Source organism: Cricetulus griseus, chromosome 5 (assembly GCF_003668045.3).
Source record: "Cricetulus griseus strain 17A/GY chromosome 5, alternate assembly CriGri-PICRH-1.0, whole genome shotgun sequence".
NCBI lineage: Eukaryota > Metazoa > Chordata > Mammalia > Rodentia > Cricetidae > Cricetulus > Cricetulus griseus.
The window spans coordinates 50,295,035-50,318,378 of NC_048598.1; the positions used below are offsets into that span (position 1 = coordinate 50,295,035).

Sequence of the window (23,344 nt, forward strand, 5' to 3'; positions counted from 1 at the left end):
TCTACTTTTTATAGGCTACATCTGGATTCTTTGTTCGCCATGACATCTTACAGAAACTCTAAGTTTAAACACTTATTTCTCAACTGCCAACAACTCAGACCACTGTCTTTTTCAGGAGGGGACTATGAAATCTAGCAAGATCATCAAATAATTAAACCCTATTTATTTCCAGCTTATTGTTTCCACTGAGATAAGCCAGACCTACAATTAGCAGATATCCCCATTTCTCAAAAGGAATTAGGAATATAAATTTTATACAAAACTTCCTAAAACATATAAAGTTAACAACATTTTTAAAACACCCAGTGGCCTAACAAAATTCTGGACTCCAACTACAAGTTTGCAACCTTTGTCTTAAAACAGAAATTTAGTCACAAAAAAAAAAAAATCACACATGCATCAATAACAAAAAAGAGCATATATTAACCTTAATAAATGTTATCCTATTTATATATATATAACAACTCACATATTAATATTTAATTTTCAGTGATAAACTCACAACACCTTTAAAAGATTTAGTTCTTTTAAGAAAGTTTCTAATGTTATTGGTAAATAATTTATTCTATGTGTGGAGATAATTTCTCACTTACTTGGATTTAGATGGAACAAGCAAGAAATTATAAAGTTACTTTGTTTTGAAACCCCAAACATGATAAAGCAGAAAAGCAAGATAATTTATTTTATAGCCAAGTGTTGGTTACAATTACTCACCTAAGAATACATAAACAGATACTGCCTCCTGACGTGAGTCTGCAGAACCCAAACCTCTGCTTACTCTCAATGTCTGTCAGTACGAAGGTAAAGTGCTGTCCAACTTGATTCTGAGAGGCCCTAAGATACAACAACATCATAGCATTAAATCTGTGCTCATTTTCTTGAGGACACAAAGGCTTGACTAGTATTTACACTGGCTTCATCTCTGGGTTCTAGAAGCTGGAATGATGTCCTATAACTAAAGGGTCATGAATCTGTCAAACAACTCAACAAACTCATGAGTCACGAGTCAAACATCACAATAAGTTCTGGCAGCACATGAGTGGAGAATGTCAACACAATCAAATGTCCCACTAAGAAGTCAACACTCATCCTACATTTCCAGAAGAGTAAGTTACCAATAAAATACATCATGAGGTGGCAGCCATGGTTACTCACCCTGTGGGAAAAAACAACGGATTCAATCTCTATACTCATCTCTAGCCTCTTTCTTGTCTAAGGTGTTCTACTTTTCCCAAATTTTAAATGCTTGGATAGCAAAACATGCTGCTTCATCCTGTGATAGTGACTGCCAGCCACCATGCTGAATTGCTCCTTCTGTTGACATTCTTACCCAATACAGTACATCACACCAAGCACTATTGGTGTTTTTCTTTAGCACCATCTTTTAGAACTATCAATAAGCTGCAGAATCAAACACCAACTTAAAAGAATATACTTCCTACTAAAGAAGCCTACTAGGTTATCTGTAATGAATTTTACCTGGTTTCAAAGTAAATAGGATAGAACCTAATGGCATGTTACACTTCAGCATAAAGAACAATATGACAGAATGCTTACCTCTGTTTAAAATACATCAACATACTTCCACTCACTGGTTCATGAAACCAAAATAGAACTTGAGGTTCTTTGTCCCAAAGTAAAATATCGATGGCATATAAATTTTGGTTTTAAAATAGTCACATGGATTTTTGAAATGTTACAAAAAAATTGCTACGGTGTTCTAAAACAGTAAATTATTTTGTCACAAAACACCAGTTACTAAACAAGTACATATCTAAATGGCCAGGGCGAGTATACATTTAAATGGACAGTGATTTTTCTGGTTTTATAAACTTCAAATAAATCCTCCAGTGATTAATGTGTTCTCTAGTGTTCAAGCATTTATAATATTCAAAGATTTATAATATCCTCTTGTAATTGTTCTTCCTTTATTTTGTTCTTACTATTGATTTAATACTCTAATGTTGGAGTAAGACAAAACAATTAATTCTCCACAAATAAGGTAAGAAAATAATTTTCATCAGCAATATTTATTAGTATCAACTAACATTATTAGATCACTTCACAATCTACACACTAAAATTTCAATCTCACTAATCCTTGGCAAGATGTCTTACTAAAATAAATTTTCTTTTAAAAACTTTTTGTATTACATTCAAATAGAACTAGTAATGGTGATAAACCATATGAAAAACAATAAATGTCATTATTTCCAGAGATATCTATTATACTACATTCTAACTACATAAAAAAAGTTAATTTGGTATTTCCAGTGAGATATAAACACAATGGAATTTTCAAAGCTACAGGGGAAGTTTCCCACAGCAGCTGCACTAAGGCACTGTTCTATGCTGCTGTTGTTGGGAGGCAACTGACAGTGAGTTCACAACATCACACAGATGCTCTTCCAATTAGGATGAGCTGGGAGTGAAAGCAGGGGACATACATCTAGTTTTAAAAGACCATCTGAAGACCCTGATCAAAGACCAATGACATGCTTTTCTGCTAGTGCTTATAATCTATACCTGATGAATAAAAAGAAGAAACATAACCCGTGGCCAACATTACTTTAAGACCTCCTCACTGGCCATGGCAGAGGAATTAAAAGAATAATCGGGTAGGCATTATCTAATTACCTAATTCTGAACCTCTCATCTCCAGTGTTTAAATAGAAGAAGAAAATGAAGATACACGTAGTTTTCTTAAAATGTATATTTAATCATTTTGAAATGTGTGCTAAGAAAGTATAAAGTTATCTTAATTATTAACTTATACTGTACCTTTCCACGTCAAAGGGAAAACAGAACTTGGGCACGCTCTGCAGTACTTCCTACAAATGCAAATTCAAAATAAAGGGATGTTTTAGAATGGTTTTTAAATGCAGTTCAAACTTTTTTTGAGACATTTTCAAGGGGCGGGTGAAGTATTTTTAAGACAAAGGCACAGGTTCTCAGACTAAAATAATTGATTATTAAAAAGGAATTAAGTGTGTGCTTTGGCAGATTGCATTGACAATGCCCGGAAGCCCCAGGGGGGAAAGGCCTGGCCTGAAGGGTATTAACACCCTTCGAATCCCCGCTGGGATCCCCTTCAACAAGGCCATATGGATCTCACAAGAAGCACTGCACCATATGGGCAAGCTGTGTCTGCTGCTACTTGTACCACAGGCTAGCCACAGGGACTTTTCACAGATTCTGACTCAAAAATATAAATGTTGTTTCAATTAAAATGCAGACAGAGAAAAGGGAATGAAGTTGGCAGCAGAATGAATTACTGAGAAGTATAACAACTCTGCATGTCCCATACTCAAATGTTTTTTTTTAATTAAAAGATTTTGTATAGAATCTAAAATATATATTTACATGTTTAAACATTTGATATTAAATTTATTTCAAATAGCCCTCTTAAGTGTGTCTTAAAATAAGTCTCTAGTATAATATGGTTAAACATTAAAATATTAAGTAACTAAATATTCAAATCAATGTTTTACTAAAACAGACAATTTCATTAAAATCCAGAGATAATATTTATTAAATTAAATATTAAAATGCAAACAACTGTCAGACAGTTGGAAAACAAAAATGCACTTTGGTGCAGCTGAGCAAGACACTCAAATTTAACTTTGAATCTAAAGTTCCACCTATAATTACAGACATCATAGAAATTAGGTGATCTCACAAAAGAGCAGAAAATAAAGACAATGCCTGTTAAAAAGCGAAGGAGCAAATGTCTTAAAGAAGCAGTCACTTCCACTAATACCTTTTATCAGAAAAACTAAGCCCCAGTAAAATCAGAGAGATTCAAATGCATTAGCCTACAATAGAAATATAGTGAATTTCTTAATTTAAATGTATATATATATATATATATATGGAAATTAAATTTATCAGCTTAAACTAAAATACTGTAGAAATCCAATAACAATACCTAAGATAGCTTCATGAAAACTAACTCACAGAAACAAAGAAAAACATCATTTATGAAATAAAAGCATCCTAGCCTTAGGGCATGTATGCAGGCTTGCTTATGAATGTGTGCCATTAAAAGCTGGAGCACAGGCCCATGTTTAGAGAAAGTTATCTTACTCTTTATAACATTTTGCTAAATGTAATTAAAGAAGTCACTAGACATGAAATAAATGACTGAAAAACAGCTCATTACAAATGAGGACAGCTGTTTTCACTTGACTGCTGCTTAATTGTTATCTTGTGTCATATAACATGAAGTCATTTACCATATTTACTACACCTATAAAGAGTAGTAAGATAAACTCTGCAAAATTGCCCACATAATTCAGAAACAATAAAAAGCACCCAAAGTCAATGCCTACCTCTGAATATATGTAAACTAGCTGTACATTTCACATCGATTTTAATGCTCAAATTAAGGAGGAAGCCTCTCACTTAGTTGCTTAATCTTTCACAAACACCCCCTCTTTTCCATAAGCAACATGCATGCAACACACTTCTGCAAAGCAGCCTCATCTCGCTTCCCAACTGGCAGAAGCATCCCTCAGGGGACAAGTCTTTAAACCTCTTCACTCTTTAAAATTCAACCAGCCAGCAGGTCTATAGACAAGTGTATAAACAGTATAGAGAAAGGAAGAAAAAAAAAAAAAAAAAAAAACCTCCTCTCAGCTTATGTCAGTGACAGAGCAGCTATGCTGTTGACTGTTCTCCCTGACAGTATAAGCAGGATGCACAAAGATCAATAGCTGAAGTCCTCCGAGTTCCTAGAACTTACTTTCTTCCTTAACTTCAGGTGAAATATAAACTAAAGTTACTTTGGAGAGGCGGTGAAGAGATGAAAAAAAGCTTTTGTTCCTTGAATCATTTTAATAATAGTGATAAATGATAATTATACTTCTACATATATGAGAATTAAGGGTGAGGTTTTATATTCACATTCTCCCCCTTTGTCTCTCTGCCTCTCTATCTCTTTGTCTGTCTGTCTGTCTCTCACACACATACACATCTCTCTGGCCTGTCTCTCTCTCTCTCTCTCTCTCTCTCTCTCTCTCTCTCTCTCTCACACACACACACACACACACACACACACACACACAGAGTCACTTCTAGATATGTATTCACAGCTTCGTTAGGTTTGCCATACTGCTGACCACAAATAAGAGATAAGTTTCCTGTGTTACTAAAGGATTTTATTTCTACAGAAATTCCTTTAACCAAGAAAAATTTGAGTTTCAGAATATTTCTAATAAAAATACATTATTCTCACACAAAATGATAATTGCTAACACATGTCAAAGATAAAAACAAGTAACAAAAAAGAATGAACTAGAATATGAAATCATCCAGAGCAAAGTACCAACGGTCAATAATGGATTTCTTAATACATGTTCCAAAATAAGACATCTAACTAGCAATATTAATGATTGGAAATAACTCACGGAAACTTCTTTCCTGGATTTTTGTTTCACAGAATATAGCTCATTTATAGTACTGGTTCTCAACCTTCCTAATGCTGCCATGCTTTAATACAGTTCCTCATGCTGTTGTGACCCCACACACACCATAAAATTATTTTTGTTGCTACTTCATACCTGTAATTTTGCTACTGTTATGAAGCATACTATAAATATCTGATATGCAACCCAAAGAGGTGTCGACTCACAGGTTGAGAACCACTGCCTTATAGCCTTGTAAAGAAGCCGCTTTTGTGAAAGAGAAGAGTAAATGCTAGTCACTCAACCCCAGATGCTGCCATGCAGCATCTAAGATGAAACAAGCACTTAAAACAATTTACTTTTAAATATTCTAAACTCCACCATGACAATGGTCTTAGAACTGCTTTAGAAAGACTGTAAAATGAAACACATCATTTCTGTAACCTACTTCCCCTTCCACTTTCCCCACCACTTCCTCCTGAACAAATGCCAGCGCCTTCTGAAGCTCCCTACTTCCCTCTTTCCTGTTCTGCATAGGAAATCTAATCTACACCAATGACTTCAATTTATGTATTCCAACTTCTCAGCTTAGACAGTTTTATGAAGTCCACAAGATATAGATATAGATTAGATAGATAGATAGATAGATAGACAGACAGACAGACAGACAGACAGACAGACAGACAGACAGATAGATATCCTGCTTTCCCATATCACTTTCTGAATAGCCCAACACCTCACATTTAGGATTTTGACAACTGAAGTTGTTGCCTGAATTATAGCCTTAACAGCTACAGTGACAGCATCCTCTCCAAAGACACACAAACCAAAATATGGCAAACATTTATACCCTTCCTCTCCCCTTGACTCCCATATATAACCAATCATTCACCAAGATCATGAATTAAATTTCATAATTATCTTGCTTTCCATAGCTGCATTTGACAAAGTTCCTCTTTCAGTCAACCTCCAAATCTCTACTCCCAACACTTCATGCAGCATGGACAGAAATACCCACTGCAGGGAGAGTTGCAGGATGGAGTGGTTGGGCCTCCTCCTCCTCTGAGGGTCAAAAGACCCAATCTTGAAGGTTTTCTGTGGGTAATTACTGCTGCTCCAATTAACACTATAATAAGTGATCCTAGAACAGAGTTCAACAACAAGGTACATAATAATAAGGAACAGGTGAATTCTCATGAGCAGAGAGATGATATAGAGTCAGTAAGGGACTATTTGGCTGAACATCTCTCTCCAGGAATCAGGAATCGTCTCTCCTCATCTACTTTACTACACATGTTGGCTTTTGTCCTCTCCAAGCCGTCTTAGAAGGAGCCATGAGTATTCAGCACATCACACAAGGACACAGCAGCAGCGACAACCAGTATCCAGTGAAGAAAGCACCTCCACTCTCACTTCTCCAGGAGCCTACCATCTGGTATCTAATTAGATCCAGAGCCACAACCCAATCCCGAATTAATCATGGAAGCGAGAAAGTTACCTATGAGCCTCACTACAGACATGCTAAGAATAGCCAGAATCCAAAGCTTTTGTTTTCAAATACAATCTTGACACAAGAAATTATAATGATATTTTAGTAAACTAATGATCATAAGGCCCTCCACAATAACAGCATAGAAATAATGAATTTACACTAAAGTTTTAATGTACATATAAACAGTATGATATGAGGGTAGTTCTCAAATATTCATAGTTGTATTTTATGAAAAACAAAAACACTTCCAGAATCATTTTTACAAAAATGAAAGCTCTATTTAGCAATTTTAATTCATTTTTTAAAAGGGTATAGTTCTCTAAAGATAGTATTTGAAGATTTTCTCAAGAAAATATGAAATAATAACATGCAGCCATTCCATCTATCTGTGCTTTATCAAAGGGAGCAATAAGCCCTACAAATAAAAAGAAAATCATGCCCTACACAGCCACAGCAGTTTGGGTAACAGAGCTGAGCTCAAGCCCTACAATGTACACTGAGATGTGGCAGGGCATCTCGGGGGAACTGCCAGGGAAACTGGCACATTCCACACTCCATCTTCAAAGGGAAGAAGGCACACACTACCTTCTGACTCAAGAGGGACACACCTGATTACCAGAGAGGCTATAGGAAATGACAGAGAGCCTAAGAGCCTGTTTAAACATCTTTAAAAAGAAGTGTTTTAAACTCAGATTATATTTAAAACTTAGGAAAGAAAGAAAATAAGCAGGATAACTGAGCCCAGTATGATATTTTCCCTCTTTGTTTTTACATTTTTCTGTTTTATTAGAAATTAAACTCATTTTTATCCTTCCTCAAGTCACAAAAAACACAATAAATCTGTGTTTTCATATTAATATTGTGTTTAGACAGTTAATTCTAATTAACTTCACTACCAAAAATCCAACATAAGTTTTTATCATTAGAAGACTTCAGGAAGTCCATGGCACAGATGCAGCCAGTGAGGAGGAAAGTGCTGTGCTGAACGTGCTTGGAGAGACTGTGCTGGTAAGATTCTGTCCACTTGACACAAGCTGGACTCATTTGGAAAGGGGAACTGGAATTGAGAATTGCTTGTATAAGCCTGACCTGTAGGCAAGTCTGTAGGGGTGTTTTCTGCATTAGTGACTGATATGGGAAGAGTCAGTCCACTGCAGGTAGTTAGGTGGGTCTGGGCTATAGAAAAGAGCAAGCCCAAGCTGAGCAAACCATGGGAGCAAGGCAGTAAACAGCACTCCCAAGGGGTTTCTGCTTCCGTGTCTGCCTCCAGGCTGCTGCTTCAGTTTCTGCCCTGACTTCTCTTCATGATGGACTATAGCTCTGAGAGAAAATAAACCCTTTCCTCCCCAGGTTGCTTTTGGTCATGATGTTTGTCACAGAAACAGAAAGCAAATGAGAACAGATACTGAGTGCCTGATACTCTATACAATGACACCTCTGCAGTCTCCTGTCATTCCAGATTGATCTAATACACAACCCAAAACATGCTCACTCACAAAAGATGGGTGCTGTACGTGGCAATAAAAGGTATAATTCAGTAGCTCCCATGCATTTAATAGGAGGAGCTTGTTAAAAGTATGAAAGTATATGTAAAACAAATGAAAATCCAGAGATATTTTTGTCAAAAATTCTACTATAAAATATCTTTAATGTTTTTTAACTTTTCATAGAAGTATATATTATGTGTCTTAAACTTAGCCACCCCATTTGCTACAACTAGGAACCCTAAGTGGAAAAAAAATACACAGAAATATCTTCCTGAGATTGGCTTTATTCACTTAATAGAATTAGCTCCAGTCTAATCAATTAGCCTGAATTGGACATTCTTATTCTCTTAGGCTGACAAAAGGTCCATTGTGTATTTATACCATGTTTTCTTTATCCAGTCCTCTGTTGATGCACACATAAGCTGGTTCCATGACTTAGCTACTGTGCATATTGCTGAAATATTTGACAATATGTGACCTTGGAGTCTCTGGGTAAATACCCAGCCTTTATACATTGGAGTAATTTTAACGTTTTTTTGAAAATCCTCCATACTGACTTCCTTAGTGGCCACCGATGTTACATTCCCTGGAACAGGGTGTAAAAGCTTCTTCCCTTTTGTCCACACCCCACACTTTCACCAACATATGTTGTCATTTGTCTCCTTATTTACTACCATTCTGACTTGGGTGAGATGGGATTTCAGTGGTTTTGATTTGCAATTATCTGACTCCAGTGAAGCTGAACATTCTCATGTATTTACTAGCCATTTGCATCTCTTATGAACTCTGCTTATTTCATTAGCTAAGTTACTCAGCAGTCCTCTTACTGTTTAATTGCTTTCTAAATATTCTCACACTAATTTGCTCTCAGATGTATATCTTGAGAAGATATTTTCCCATTCTATAGACTGTCTCTTCACTGGATTAGCAAGTCCCTTTGCTGGATAAATTTCTAACTTCATGAGGTCCCATTTGTTGAAAGCTGACCGTGACTCCATATCAACTGCAATTCTTTTCAGAAAGTCCTGGCTTACACCTCCAACTTAAAATAGCTTTCCTTACCCTGATAATTTCAGAGTTTTAGGTCTTACATTAACATTTTTGATCCACTTGGATTTCATTTTCAGACAGACCCAAACATAAGACTTTAGTTTCATTCTTCATGTGAATGTCAAGTTTTCCCAATGTCATTTGTTGAAGAAGCTGTTTTCCAACCATTGTGTGTTTCTGGCATCTTTGTAAAATTCAGGCGAATTTTGCAACAGTTTTGTTGCAGAGCTCTATAGTGTGACTTGAGGTCCCTCCAGTACCATCATTTTGCCACAATTGTTTTAGCTACTGGGGGGGTCTTCTGTTAGTCCATATAAATTTAAGATCTGTTTTAATTCTGTGTAAAATGGGCTTGCATTGAATCTGTAGATTACTTCCATTGAGATATCTGTTTTCATCATATTGCTCTTTTCCAATCCAGGAGCATGAAAGGTCTTTCCATCTTGTAGTATAATCAATTTTTTCTTAGATGTTTTAAAGGTTTATGTTGCTGCTGCTGCTGCTGCTGCTGCTGCTGCTGCTGCTGCTGCTGTAGTTGTAGTTGTTTGTTTTGTTTTAAGACAAGGTCTCACTATGTAGACCAGGTTAGCATCAAACTCCACCTGCCACTGCCTCCAGAGTACTAGGATTAAAGATATATGCTACCAAGTTCAGCTGGATGTTGTAAAGTTTTAATTATATATGTCTTTCACTTCCTGAGGTAGGTATATTCCAAAGTATTTTATCTCTCTGGCATAAATACTTCAAAGGGAACATGTCCCTGGGCTCTTTCTTGGCATTTTTGTTACTGGTATACAGGAGGTTATTGATTTTTCATTATTTTTGTCCTGCTATTTTGCTCAAAGCGTTTCTCAGTATTTCCTGGTGTACTCTCTTTGGTCTCTGATGTAGAAGTTAATTGCTTGCATATACAGACACTTTGCCTTCTTCCTTTCACATTTGTATCACTTGTATTTCCTTCTCTTCTTACTCTTGCTAAGACTTTGATCACTATATTACATAAGGTAGGAAAATGAACTCCATCATTGTCTTGTTCAATTTTCCATTGATTTCAGAACCAGTAGGGAGAGCAGGTGGGTAAATCCTTCACATACTCAGTGGTGACCTTGGAGAGGAGGAAAGGAGCGATTCCAATTCAGTGTTAAGATAGAAAGCATGACAATGGTCCAAACAGCTGGATCTGCTTGGCCTGGTGTGAAGCTACCTGAGCTATGCCAGCAAGTGTGAGGACTGCAGAGATGCACACCCCATTTCTCTAGTCCAAAGTAATCGCTGAGCATGTGAAATGGTGACCAAGAAAACATGTGACTGAATAAGGACAAACTGAATTCAGTAGAGATAGAAATATTAAAGAGAACTCAACCAGAAATGAAGATAGAATTGAAAAAAATCAATAAGGGAAAAACTGTACAAGTAGAATGGATCAAGTAGAGGAAATAGTAACAAGACTTGGAAATAAAGTAGAGGAATTTGACCACATAAGCCAAGAATATGAAAAAATTTAAGCAGAGAAAAGGAACATGCAGAAAATTCAAGGCATCATAAAAAAGTCCAAACCGTCAAATTACAGGCAAAATGGGGGAGAAGAATCTCAAGATATTATACAAAGTCACAAATGGTCAAAATGCATAGAACAACTAACTATGGGTGCCCAGCCCCAAATGATACATCTCCAACACATTACCTACATCTAAGGCTCAGGGAACAACACAGAATAGGGGGCAGAACAATTGTTCAGACTCAAAGCACCTGTTTCCTATATATGACTGCAGTCGGAGTTTTCCCATCCCAGTAGCTGCACTGAGGCTTATATTAATTGTAAATGCTTGGCCAATAGCTCAGGCTTGTTATTAGGTAACTCTTACACTTAAATTAACCCGTATTTCTACTTATGCTTTGCCATACGAGTCATGGCTTGTTAACTAATTTTTTACAGATCCTGACTGCTTGGTGACTGGCTGGAGTGTCCCCTGACTCTGCCCTCCTTCTTCCTTCCCTTCATTCTCAGTTTGGGTTTCCCATATAATTTCCTACCCAGCTACTGGCCTGTCAGTGTTTTATTAACCGATGACAATAATACATATTCACAGTGTGAAGAATCCTTTCACCGAATACGAAAGGAAAATTGAAACCATAAAATCCTCCCAAAAAATAGTTGCCTAAACTAGACCTGAACACTGGTAACACCAGGGCACATGCCAACATGGATGAGGGAAGTCCCACAGGCCCTTCCCCTAGATGAAGAGCAATAGGCAAGTAATAACTTTTAAGAGAGAAAGAGTCAGTCTTCCCCACAGATGAGCCCTCAGATTTGTTATCCAATATCAACTGGTCAGCCCTAAAAATCTAACGTATGAGCCATACTAAGTGGACTGAGCAGATTAATTTTAATTAATATATGTAATAATAATTAAATAAAAAGAATCCGCAACTTTGTGAGGTAGTTGGGGGGAGGGAAGGAGAAAGAGAAAGGTAAAAAATTATTTAAAGACAGTCACTCAAACATGAAGTTCTCAAAAATGTAAATAAATATTTTTTTGAAATTTCTAATGTGCTCCTGATGAAGTGTTCCTGTAATAAGCAAGGAGCAACTGCCTTCACACCATCTGCCTGTTTAGATTGGATGTGTTTTATCAGGGAGTGGATCATTTCTGTCTACTTGCTTGCTACCTGCACTGAATAAGCTTTTCCACCTTTTTGTCCTAAAGCAGCCTCTGCCTTCGATGGTTGAGACACATTTGTTGGAGACAACAGAAAGACAGGTCTTGTCTTCTCAACCAATCTGCTACTTTGTTCCTTTCAACAAGGGAGTTAAGACTATTACTATTTGGTTATTAAAAGATATATATTACTGTATGACAAATTATTGATTTTATAGTATTTTAAGCTTTTCCTCATTAACTTAGCTACTATTCTAGCATTCTTTAGTCTTCATCTAGTTTCTTGAGTGTGTTTATCTTTTCAATCTAAAGAAGTACTTAAAGTTTTTTTGAAGACCTAGGTTAGTACTCAAAAATCAGTTTGTTTGATATCATCAAGGAAAATTAATTCTTCTTCAACTATAACAGCAGGGTTTTGGAGGGGTAGTCTTGGTTAGCAGATTCTTTTAGAATTTGGAATATACCATTCCAAGACCTCTTGGATTTCAGATTTTCTGCTGCCAAATCTGCTGTCATTCTGTTGGGTCTGTTATGTGACTGGGTTTTACTTGAAGCTCTTAACATACTTTATTTGTTCTGTGTATTTAGTGTTTTAATGACATTACAAGGGGAGTTTGTTTTCCAGTCTTGTCTATTTGTTGTTTTGAAATGCCTCTTGCACCAATATTTGGGAAACATTCTGCTATGATTTTACTCAAGATGCTTTCTCTCTATTTAGCATTTCTTTTTCTAAACGCATAACCCCTAGATTTGTTCTTCCCCCCAGAAGTGACACATGTCAAATGTGGTCAGTTTATACTTTATTAATTTATGTTTTGTCATTATCTGAATGCTACAATTCCTCTACTTTGTCTTCAAGTTTTAATATTCTGTGCTCACCTTCATCTATTCTATTGTTGAAGCTTTCCACTGACTTAAGGAATTTTTCACTTCCCGTTTTTCTTTCACATTTCTGTTGTTTTACTGAATTCCATTTTCAGATCCTCTACTGGCTTCCATGTCTCACTCACTTCTTTGTTGTTGCATAGAGTTCATCTGTTGTGTCTTCTCTGATGTCCTTGAGGGTGTGTGTGTGTGTGTGTGTGTGTGTGTTGTCCCATACTTCATGTACTCTCTTTGATTTCTTTTGATTTTTTTGCCTGATATTTCATCTGACATTCTCATTACAGGCCATTCCTGTGGGATCAGTAATTTTTGAAGGAGCTATACTGCCTGGAGTTTTCACATTTCTTGTGTTATTTGCACTAAGACTTGCTCCCATGGAGTTGTGCCGCTGGATACATTGTTTTTAATCACCCTTATTTAATGGAAATGATGGCAATGTTCAAGACAGCTAAGTTGGAATAGGACTGAGATATCATTTTGATCTGCTACACCATTTTGGGGGATATCAGCATTATCATAAGAGAATAATGTCTTCAAAAACAATCACAATCAATGGGTAGACCATTATGGAAAGACCATTACGGAAACACAGTGTTAATCAAAAAGTAATGACACTTAAGTGCTAATCATTAATGAAATAAAGGACCACTTGTAATAATGCAGCGAGCAATAATATATCAGTTAGTGCAGATGAGTGTGGCACAAAAGGAAAAAAATCAGAGTAAGATTAGCAATTGGTGTTGGGTTAACAGTGAAAGGCACAGGAGTCTATGGTTAGACTACCCTGATCTCTCTCATCTGATCTCAAAAATTACACAAGGTCAGGCCTCAGCAATACTTGGAGGAGAGAAAAATTCAGGAGGAAAGAGAATGGGAGAGGCATCGGCGGCAAGGGGTGATGGACATGTGGAAGCTTTAGCTAAAGGTAGAGTGAAAGGCTGAGTTAAAAAAGAAATGTATCCCCCAAATAACTGGAGAGATGGTAAAGTACATGTGAAATAGAAGAGGGGAGTTAAAGGACTGCTTGAGAATGGGAAGGAGGGAGAGACAGTAGGTGTGCCAACCAAAACTAAGGACATAGAGCAAAAGCCTAAGAAAATAAGTTAATTTCGAAATACAACTTTTAGCAGAGGGGGTTCAAAAGGGGATTGCTTTGCATAGGTGAACAATGGTGCTCCAGGAGACATGGTTTACTAAATAAGACACAGGGGCAGGCACGGGATACTTTCCTACTAGCTTTTGGCCAGGGAGTCCCCAGAAGCCTCCAGAACATTGTTTATGGCCATTGCCTTTGGTTACCCACCCTAACTGCATAGAAGGGCCTGCTGTTAAAGACACCGCGTGCTTCAGCTGTAGGACATAGAGAAATCAAGCTCAAGCAGACCAGGAAAGCTCTCTCTGTTGGCTAGCTTTCATAATGCAGCAAAGTGCTACACACCCTGCTGGAAAAGGAAAAACATCAATGCTCTTACCAATTACTGCACCTGCAAGTGCAATACTGACCTGCCTGGTAAGATGCACTTACTGACACAATACTGGTACTACTGTTAGAGGGTAACTAACAGCTTTCTGACTGGATCCCAGACCTGATCCACAGGAGGGAATTTCATGGCTGCTGCTATAATCCTGATCAAAAACAGCTTATGGCTAGAAAGTTCTTAGGCCCAAGAATAAAATCTGCTATTGCTATTTTGCCATACTGTCAAATATTGCCTTCTAAATATTTATAGTAACAGACTAGGGCTGTTCTCAAGCTTTTCTAAAGACTTTGATTTGCAGTGTGGGAAGGAATTAATGACCAAAGTTCTGAGCATAAGAGACTGGGTGCTCAACCTTAAATGGGACACCCTCACACATACATACACACACACACACACACACACACACACACACACACACACACACACACACACACACACACACAGCTCAGGGGACATTGTGGAAAGGGAGGCAGAAAGACCATAAGAGCCACAGGATGGGAAGAAATGCTATGACATGCTATCCTCTGGACATGACATGGCCATCACTCTCATGAACTCACAGCAGCTGTGGTTACCCCAGGCTCCACCCTGAAAAAAGCTATTGGCAACAGACAGTTGCAGAGGGAAGGGGAATCACTTTGTTTTGAGGATGTGACCACTGACCAGTAGGTTTCCCACGCTCTGGTGGATGGGCCTCATGCACATGCGCAAATGGGAACCTCAACTCGACTTAGTGAGCTAGCCAGCACAAACAAACAAACAAGCCATGAAGCTAGAGGTGGGGCATGCTACAGGGGATGTGAGGGACGTTAGAGGGAGGACATGGAATTACATATTGTATTTCACTGTCGTTGTATATATATGAGACTCTCTTAAATTGGGTTATTAAAAATAAAAGATAAAAGTGAAGAGATGGCTGGACAGGGGCATAGAGGACTAATACAGTCCAGCTTGCAAGTCAATTCCTGTCTTTAGTCTACAGGAATTCTTTTCTGGGGCTTACAGATGTCTGTCACATACCTGGGCATTCCTTTGTGAGGTTGTGTCACAGATGGTGGGGTAATCATTCAGTATTCTTTGGTGATTCTTCAGGAATATGTTAGTGAATGCTGGCCCTGACCTCAGAAAAGTCCCTTGTGGGTTGCCACACATAGGCTGGCCCCATCTTCATGGGTCAGATTGTGAATGTTGGTTATAGCCCAGTGTGGTCCTTCCCAGTGTCCATCTATGTGGTTCCTAGTCTCCAGTACTGGCTGGGTCGTCACTTCACTGAATATTGTGTTTCTCATTCTAAGTTTTTGCTGTCTGAGGACAATCATGCTACGTGAAATAGACATCTTTCAGAAAAATAAATGAAGTAGCTGAAATAGCAAAATTTACCAAAGCAGAAAGTAAAATGGTGCTCCCCAGAGATAATGTTCAGCTGTACAAGATGAGTAAGTTCCAGACCTACTATATATTTTACTCAAGGCTCTCAATACATAGAATTGCCATACAGTATGCAGATCTCAAGTACTTATCCTACACAACAAAGATGCCAGAGATAATTGCAGATACAGTCTTCACCTTAACTATTTGACTTTTCCTTAGTGCAGTGCAAAAAAGAACAATAGCTTTCAAGGAAGTCACTATAGCTCAAGCAAGTTCCTAGCCTTAGGTTACCTTCCAAGTGCATAGATGAGATTGTGGAAATACCTTATTTAAATGACCTTTTTCATTATTTACTTCTTATACACCAAGAGCAGGAAGCATGAGCACAAAGTTCTTCATTGTCTAGCCCAATTACTGTGTATACTCAACATAGCTTCACACATGTCACACCAACTTTGTGGCAGGTCTTTAAACTAGCTCTTGTGCTTTACATTCTTGTTATGACTTCCAGGCCCTAAATCTCAACACTTGGGATCATATGACATGATTCTACTCCCTTCTTATTCCCTAGCTGATCAATAATGTAGTCAAAGTTTTTTTCCTTGAGTTAACTCCATGCATACTCAAAAAGCTTTTTAAATTCTTGCAATTTACAATGCAAACCATTAAATGACACTAGATGGCCTGCACAATTCTATAAAAATATAAAAGAGAAAGTTATATACTACCCATCTCTTACAGAACAAAATAGCTAGAAGAAGCCATAGCACATAAAGTTTTCAAACTCACTTTCCATTCTGGAGTCACAGAAAGAGTGGGGGTCTGAAGACACAGATATCTCTAAGAAGATATCCTTGTCCTTAAACCTTATCTCCCAGATTCACTTGCACTAGTAAATTCTGTATCACCACCTTGCCTGAAGCACACAGTTAGACCGTCCTATTACATGAAAGATACCCACAATATAATACCTAGCATAGCCTCCTTTCTACACTTGAATGCTAGCTAACTCTCCTAGTATTGAGTTTCGAATTTCACAAGCTTGACTTTCTTTGTGCACAAGTGTTTCAAAGACTAACTAACGCTGCATGAATCCCTGTGTCTGTCTATGTTTTGTAAAAATGACTGCTACACTTCAGTGTTAATTTATCCTAGGCAAACAGATTTACGATAAAATCATATGTTATCAATCAGTACAAATCAAAATAAACTATAAGCATCATGGATAAAACACAATGGAACAAATGTCAAACTGTAAAATATCTGGATAACCATCTAAAGGAAATAGAAAATAATTTACATTTTAAATAAAATATTCACTGGCACAATCCATTAAAGAAAATATATAAGAACCAGGAAGCTGATTTTTGCAAATAGGTCTATATAAAAAGAGTCAAAATTAGTGTTCTCCTTAAAGTATTTATAATGAACATCCTAACATTAGACTTTTCAAGATTTAAAATGCCTAGCATATGTAAAATCTATTAAAATGCACATAACTTATCTGAATCAACATGAAAATATACCTAATAAATATTGCTATTCATCTGGCTCTTTTAGTTCTCCCTTAAGACACAAATGCATTTCTTTTCTCCAAAATACAGCAGCTGGGAATGAAAGAGAGATTTCAAGTGATCATTTTTACATCATATTCCATCATCTCTTCATTAGTTCCTCTGAGCTTCTCTTTGAGGGAGCCCCTTTCTTTAAAAAGAGGTTTCTTTTTAGATCAATCCATATTTCCATAATCCACACTGCAGTTTCCTCCTCTTCTCCCCAGGGTGGACCAACCCCCACCTCCCCATCTATGGCGCACAACTGTCATTAAGCCCTACAACAATAACAAGATAACAAAAGAGCTGGTGGGCATGAGGCTAGCTAGTACCATATGTTGACCAAGTTCAGTATTTTTAGCTGCTATAGAATATTAAAACTTAAATTTTTTAACAGGCAAGTGTCTTCACACCACTTGGTCTCCCGAACTGTATTTCAGGCAAAAACTTTAAACACTGAGGAGCAACAAACAACACTTCTTTGAAAAAGCTTATCTACTAAGGATGTGTTGAGAAAGCAGCAAACAATCACTAGATACAGAAGGGTAAAATCCATTAGTGAGTACACATTCTGCTCATCCCAGGCCCCGTTCTACTAAAACCTAAAGAATTTTTAGGACTCACTTTTAAAGCAGCATACAGACCTGATGTCGCATAGCCTGGTCCCTGTGAACCAAGTGCTTTGTGGCAATTTTAAAAGGCAATTTCCAGCAAATAACATCGAGACATCATACTGTTTCCATCTTCTGTTTCATAGTCAACCAACTTCAACTTATTTTTTTAAGTGAAGCAAACTTAGATGTAGGGTTCTGACTTGCCACCCAAGACACCATACTGCTCAGTATGTTTGGGAGAGCAGCTTCTGATGCATGTGCCTAGAATGTGTCACTGTGGAAAAGGCATTTGTCACCTCTGCTTCTCTCAAACACTGTGCAGAACTAAAACTCAACTTTATTTTTGCCAATAAAAACCTTGTATTTATTTTCCCTGTATCACATATGACTTGACTACTACGGGTTGAAGAGCAGGGTCAGGCCTTCCTGTCGGGACTAAATCATTTGTAGAGTTGGATATAATTTCACTAACAGAAAAATAAATAGGAAGCTCACTAAAGTAAAACTTTTCCTCCTTCAGCAGAACAGCTACATCACTTTACAGGGCTTCAAATGCAATGTTAATGGCAAACACATTGTAATGTTCAAATACAATGTCAAATGTTTCTTAAGTAGTTTTTCTCTGCAAATTTGTGAAAGCACATTACTTCCACTGCCATCTAATCCATAAAACAAAATTTAGAAAATACACTGTTTTTCCAAATTAGTTTCCTACGCACTTACAGTAAATTAAGAGTGTGGTCATGTTTTGTATTAAATTTTCCAACATTGTACCTGCCAAGGAACTAAATCCCATCTTTATAATAATAGTTGGCATTATGTTTGTCTTCTTGAGGCACAGCAACGTATGAAGAAATAACCCTATGTATTCCTACCAAAACCACACTCCCAAGACAGAAGTGACATTTCAAGGTTGCTAAGATAGTTACAAAATGTTTGGGATATGAAACAAAGTAAGCATCTCAATAAAATTATAATTTTTACATTAACATATTCTCTTTATAAAACCAGGTATTCCTAAAAATTAATCAATTTGTCATAGAAATGGGTTTGTATAAATATATGTATGTGTACATATAAATATGCATGTGTACACATAAAGATCCTCACAGGCGTAATGAAATTAAATTTCCTTTCACATCAAGTCACTTTGTGACTCACCAAGCCCAAAAAGTTTTAAAGATTAATTTCATAATAGCCCATAACTGTCTATGATTATTTTTAATATTAGAATCAGTAAGTTATTGACAAATAATTTAAATCTTCATAAGTAACATACTAAATAAAATTACAAACTACCCCAATATCAATACTGCTCAGTCTTAAGTCATGGAAAATCTTTGCAGGATCTAAATCCCTTTTAAGTCAAACAGGGAAAGAAAAATGAATGAATATATAAAACTGTAAGTGGTCACATGTTTAAGAAGCATTCCTTCTAAACCACACAGTAAGACAGCTACACTTGGTTGAACATAAAAGACTGTGTGAAGTGCCGAGTTTGACTGCCAGGCAGCAAGCTGGCAGCCTCCACATAAGAAAGCCCCAAAAGGATACCGATGAAATACACACATGAAAATACGTCCTTTACTATGGCACACTTAATGGCTATAATTTAAACTTTCCAGATACTTCCTGCATGATTTGCTAATGAATGGCACATTACTAACGTGATTACAGTAGCTGTGGCATGTGCCCTTTCCTAGCAGCCTTCTAATGCGCTTTTATCTATGGAAATGAAAGAGAGGAAGAACCATGGTCAGGAACTCATCATGAGTCAGTGATGAGCGCTCAAAACTTCAAGCTGCAAACTCCTCACCAAGCCACATCTTTCATTCATATTTTAATGAAACTCCATTGTATTTGGCATAGTCCCTGAACGCTTTCTAAACTGAAGCTTACCCAGAACTCTTGGTTGACACTTCCTAGAACATTAGTTCCATGTTTTTCCCACTGTGGTCAAGATAACTTATCATGAGCTTACTCAACTTTATTTAATATGTCACTCAAACACTAAATAAACATTTATTCCCACTTTATTGTGAGACAGCCACAGTGAGGAGTGAAAACTAGAAAAAAAATGAGAGGGCGGAAGGTGGCAAAGAGGAAGGGAAGATGGCTTTTGAGATATATAAAAGAAACTAAGAAATTACACACAGGTTGCTGTATAGAAGCTTCAGAAGGCCTTAGAAGAACTAATTTTCAAGCTGCGATTTAAGATTAAGGTGAAATCTTAGCAATGTGGTAGCTTAAACAAGACCTGGTCCTTGACAATAAAGTCAACATACCCTTGTAGATGAGGGAAGTCCCATAAAGCCTCACTACTGTAAGAGCTACAGGCAATTAATGACTACTCAGAGAGAGAATCAATCTTCCCCAGGGATGAGCCCCAATCCCAAATGGTTAGCACCAAAAACATACGTATGAGTAACACTACACTGATGTGGCAGTTTGATATTTTCATATTTATATGCATGAATATATTAACAATACTAATGGAAGAGAAGGAGGGCTTGGAGGTAGAGCCAGAGAAAGCAGGAGAAGGGAGAAGGCTAGCAGGGGACCGAAGATAATCAAAGTGTATGTATATACATGTTAAGAAGTATTATATGAAACCTAGCATTTGTACAATTAATAGATGCTAGTAAAAATTTTAATACTGTTAGGATGGTGCATGCCTTTATTTCTCAACACACTGGAGGCAGAGGAAGGGCGAACTGTGTGAACTGAAGGACCGCCTGGTCTACAAAGCAAGTTCCAGGCCAGCCAAGGCCAAACACAGTAAGACCCTGTACTCAAAAAGACCAAAGCAAAGAAGACTGTGAGAACTGAAGTGCCTGGGATTCCTGGGGTTTATGGGAGTTCACAGCCACTTACACAGCGAATTGTTTCTGGTTTAGACTAAATGCAGGGACAAGGAGTGATGCATGGTATCAAAACACACATACAGCATCTTAATAGCCAAGAGGACCAGCAACAAGTGATCACACTAAAGTCTGTTCAGGTGGACTGGCAAGTATGTATCTTCATATTCCGTCTTCCCTAGAGCTGACCTCCCTAGAATCAAGAATTCTACGGAACATTTTTAAAGGGAGAAGTAAAAGCAATGCAATAATACTTGAAAGGGGACAGAAGGTTGTTTGTAGATCAATGGACAAAAGCCAACTGAGAAAATAAAGAAATAAGCATTGCAGACTAGTAAAATGAGCCCAGAATCATTGCATGACTAGGAACACACTCAGCTTAGCTTCTTATGTGAAAGCTACCCCTTCACTGTAGGGACTTACTTACTTAAGAATATTTATTGAATTTATAAATCCATTGTCCACTAAAGGCTAAAAGCAACTTAAGAATGCATACCCTCTTTTTCTTTGAAGCCATGGCCCAGGGTAATAGACATAATCAGTATCTAACAGGTCCATTTAATTGGCTCATTCAAATTAACTTCCAATTTCCCATCTTTCAGGTTAATGTTCTCTTCTAGAAAATTATCCTTTCACAATATTTAAAAGCATGCATACTCTTTCTGAATGAATAATTGTAAAGATGAACTTTTATGAGATTTACTTTTTGTAAACTGTGGAAGTCATAGCTGAGACCTGAAGGGATGAGCTGGTGAAGTGATTTTAACAGTGATAAGATTGTTATTATCTCACTTCTTTTGAGGCAGAATAATGGAACTTACTAGTATCCAGGAAACTTTATCAAAACAAATTACTGTAAACTATAATTCAACCCCAAAATTATATTCCCATAATATAAATTTTAAAATATTTTTCTATGCACTTACATCAAAGTAATTCATTTTTGGTCATAGTAAATATTTAAGGAACTACAGAAAACTATAAAAATCCAGCCACAGATTCATCCTGCAGTTTCCTTCTGCTGTCTTAGCTTTCTAAGAAAATTAAATAATAAAAATTATTTAGAAATAAGGAAATATTCCTAATTCAACTTCTAAAAACTGATTACTTATTTATACTAGTTATACTTATTTCTAAGTATTCAGAAATAATGAGTATATACAACAAAAAAAAACAGTAATAGCATCAAGTTTTTATGACTGGGAGTTTTTTACTGTCCCCAACTATATATCCCACAGATGACAGAGCAAAACTATGTTAAAACTATAGCACCCAGCTGCTATGGTTCTCAATATAACTGCTTCTTAACTCACCTACTTGGTCACTTAAAAACTCTCCCATATGTCCTCCACACTTTTTCTTTCTCAAAGTTGATCACGAAAAATAATTGCAGCTATTCATATACAATAGCAGCAGTTCATAGTAAAAATGTAGTATTTCAACTTAAATGTTTTAAAATATGTTCCCAACCTGATCTCCAAAGTCCTCCGGGAATTTCCACAATACCACAGGACCTGCAAACAATTGACATATATTATTAAAAGAAACAGAGGAGGATGCTAATATTCTTAAAATGATCGATTTTGATATTTTAACACAATTGTAAGGTTAATTTCTCTATATTACATAAAATTCAATATTTTGACATTTGTGTTTCAATAATCTTAGCAACAGTGTCAAATAAAATTTGTAACTTAACCAAGTTATTAAAAATCATCCCTTTTAGCAGTCTATTTGCATGCCTTGACGTCTAATGTTCTACAATACATTTTCAATTTAACTGCTTATAAAAACATTATTCTTGGCTTGAAAATAAAAATATAAAAGTAGTAAGTAGTAACAATAATCTAACACAGTCTTAGAGACTAAACCAAAGCATATTGCCTTAAAATTCCATTTTAAATTCCAATTAAGAATATATGATGTCAATAATCATTTTTTATTTATATCAGTTTTAAATACTCATATTTAAACTCTAAAGTAATTTTTGAGAGGTAGCTAAGCTACTAGGTAGATTTAAGACAGCTTTTTAAAAATAAATTTGATTTAGATACAGTATAATAAATCAACAGCTTTATAAATATTTATACAAGTTGTTCATTTTCACATTTCTCAAACCCCTTTTTTAAAGGTGGCAAAGTCTGGCGTTATTAGCTTTCATTGGTACTAGTAAATATTTTGGCCATATACTTAATTCTGCCAAAAACAAAGTTGGATGTTATAAAATCCTTTTTGAAGGGTAATTAACAGTGGAGGAACAGTGTTTCTAGAAGAGGGCTGCTGATACCCCTCCCTAGAGTTACCTGCAAAGTGCTGCTGCCTGTCTAAACTCCACCCCCAAGGGAAAGGCCCCAGGGAACACAGCCTTGACTCTGTGTATAAAGTCAGTGGCAGCTACAGCTCCACTGCACAACTGCCACCACTGTAGGGTGCATTTTTAAAAATAAATAAATCGGGGTACAACATTTCTTAATGTTAATTCCAAA

The 23,344-nt window shown here is 36.7% G+C and overlaps 1 protein-coding gene across 5 annotated transcripts in view; it reads right to left on the bottom strand.

Annotated features, from left to right (window-relative positions):
• Dennd1b (DENN domain containing 1B) overlaps positions 1 to 23,344 on the bottom strand; it is a 226,575-nt gene that overhangs the window by 155,624 nt on the left and 47,607 nt on the right. For all 5 annotated transcript variants that reach the window (XM_035444915.1, XM_035444914.1, XM_035444911.1 and 2 more), the window contains 3 exons: positions 22,329 to 22,372; positions 2,781 to 2,830; positions 715 to 834 (listed from right to left, as the gene is read on the bottom strand). In XM_035444915.1, coding sequence (XP_035300806.1) covers positions 715 to 834; positions 2,781 to 2,830; positions 22,329 to 22,372 — 214 coding nt within the window. The remainder of the gene's footprint in view (positions 1 to 714; positions 835 to 2,780; positions 2,831 to 22,328; positions 22,373 to 23,344) is intronic.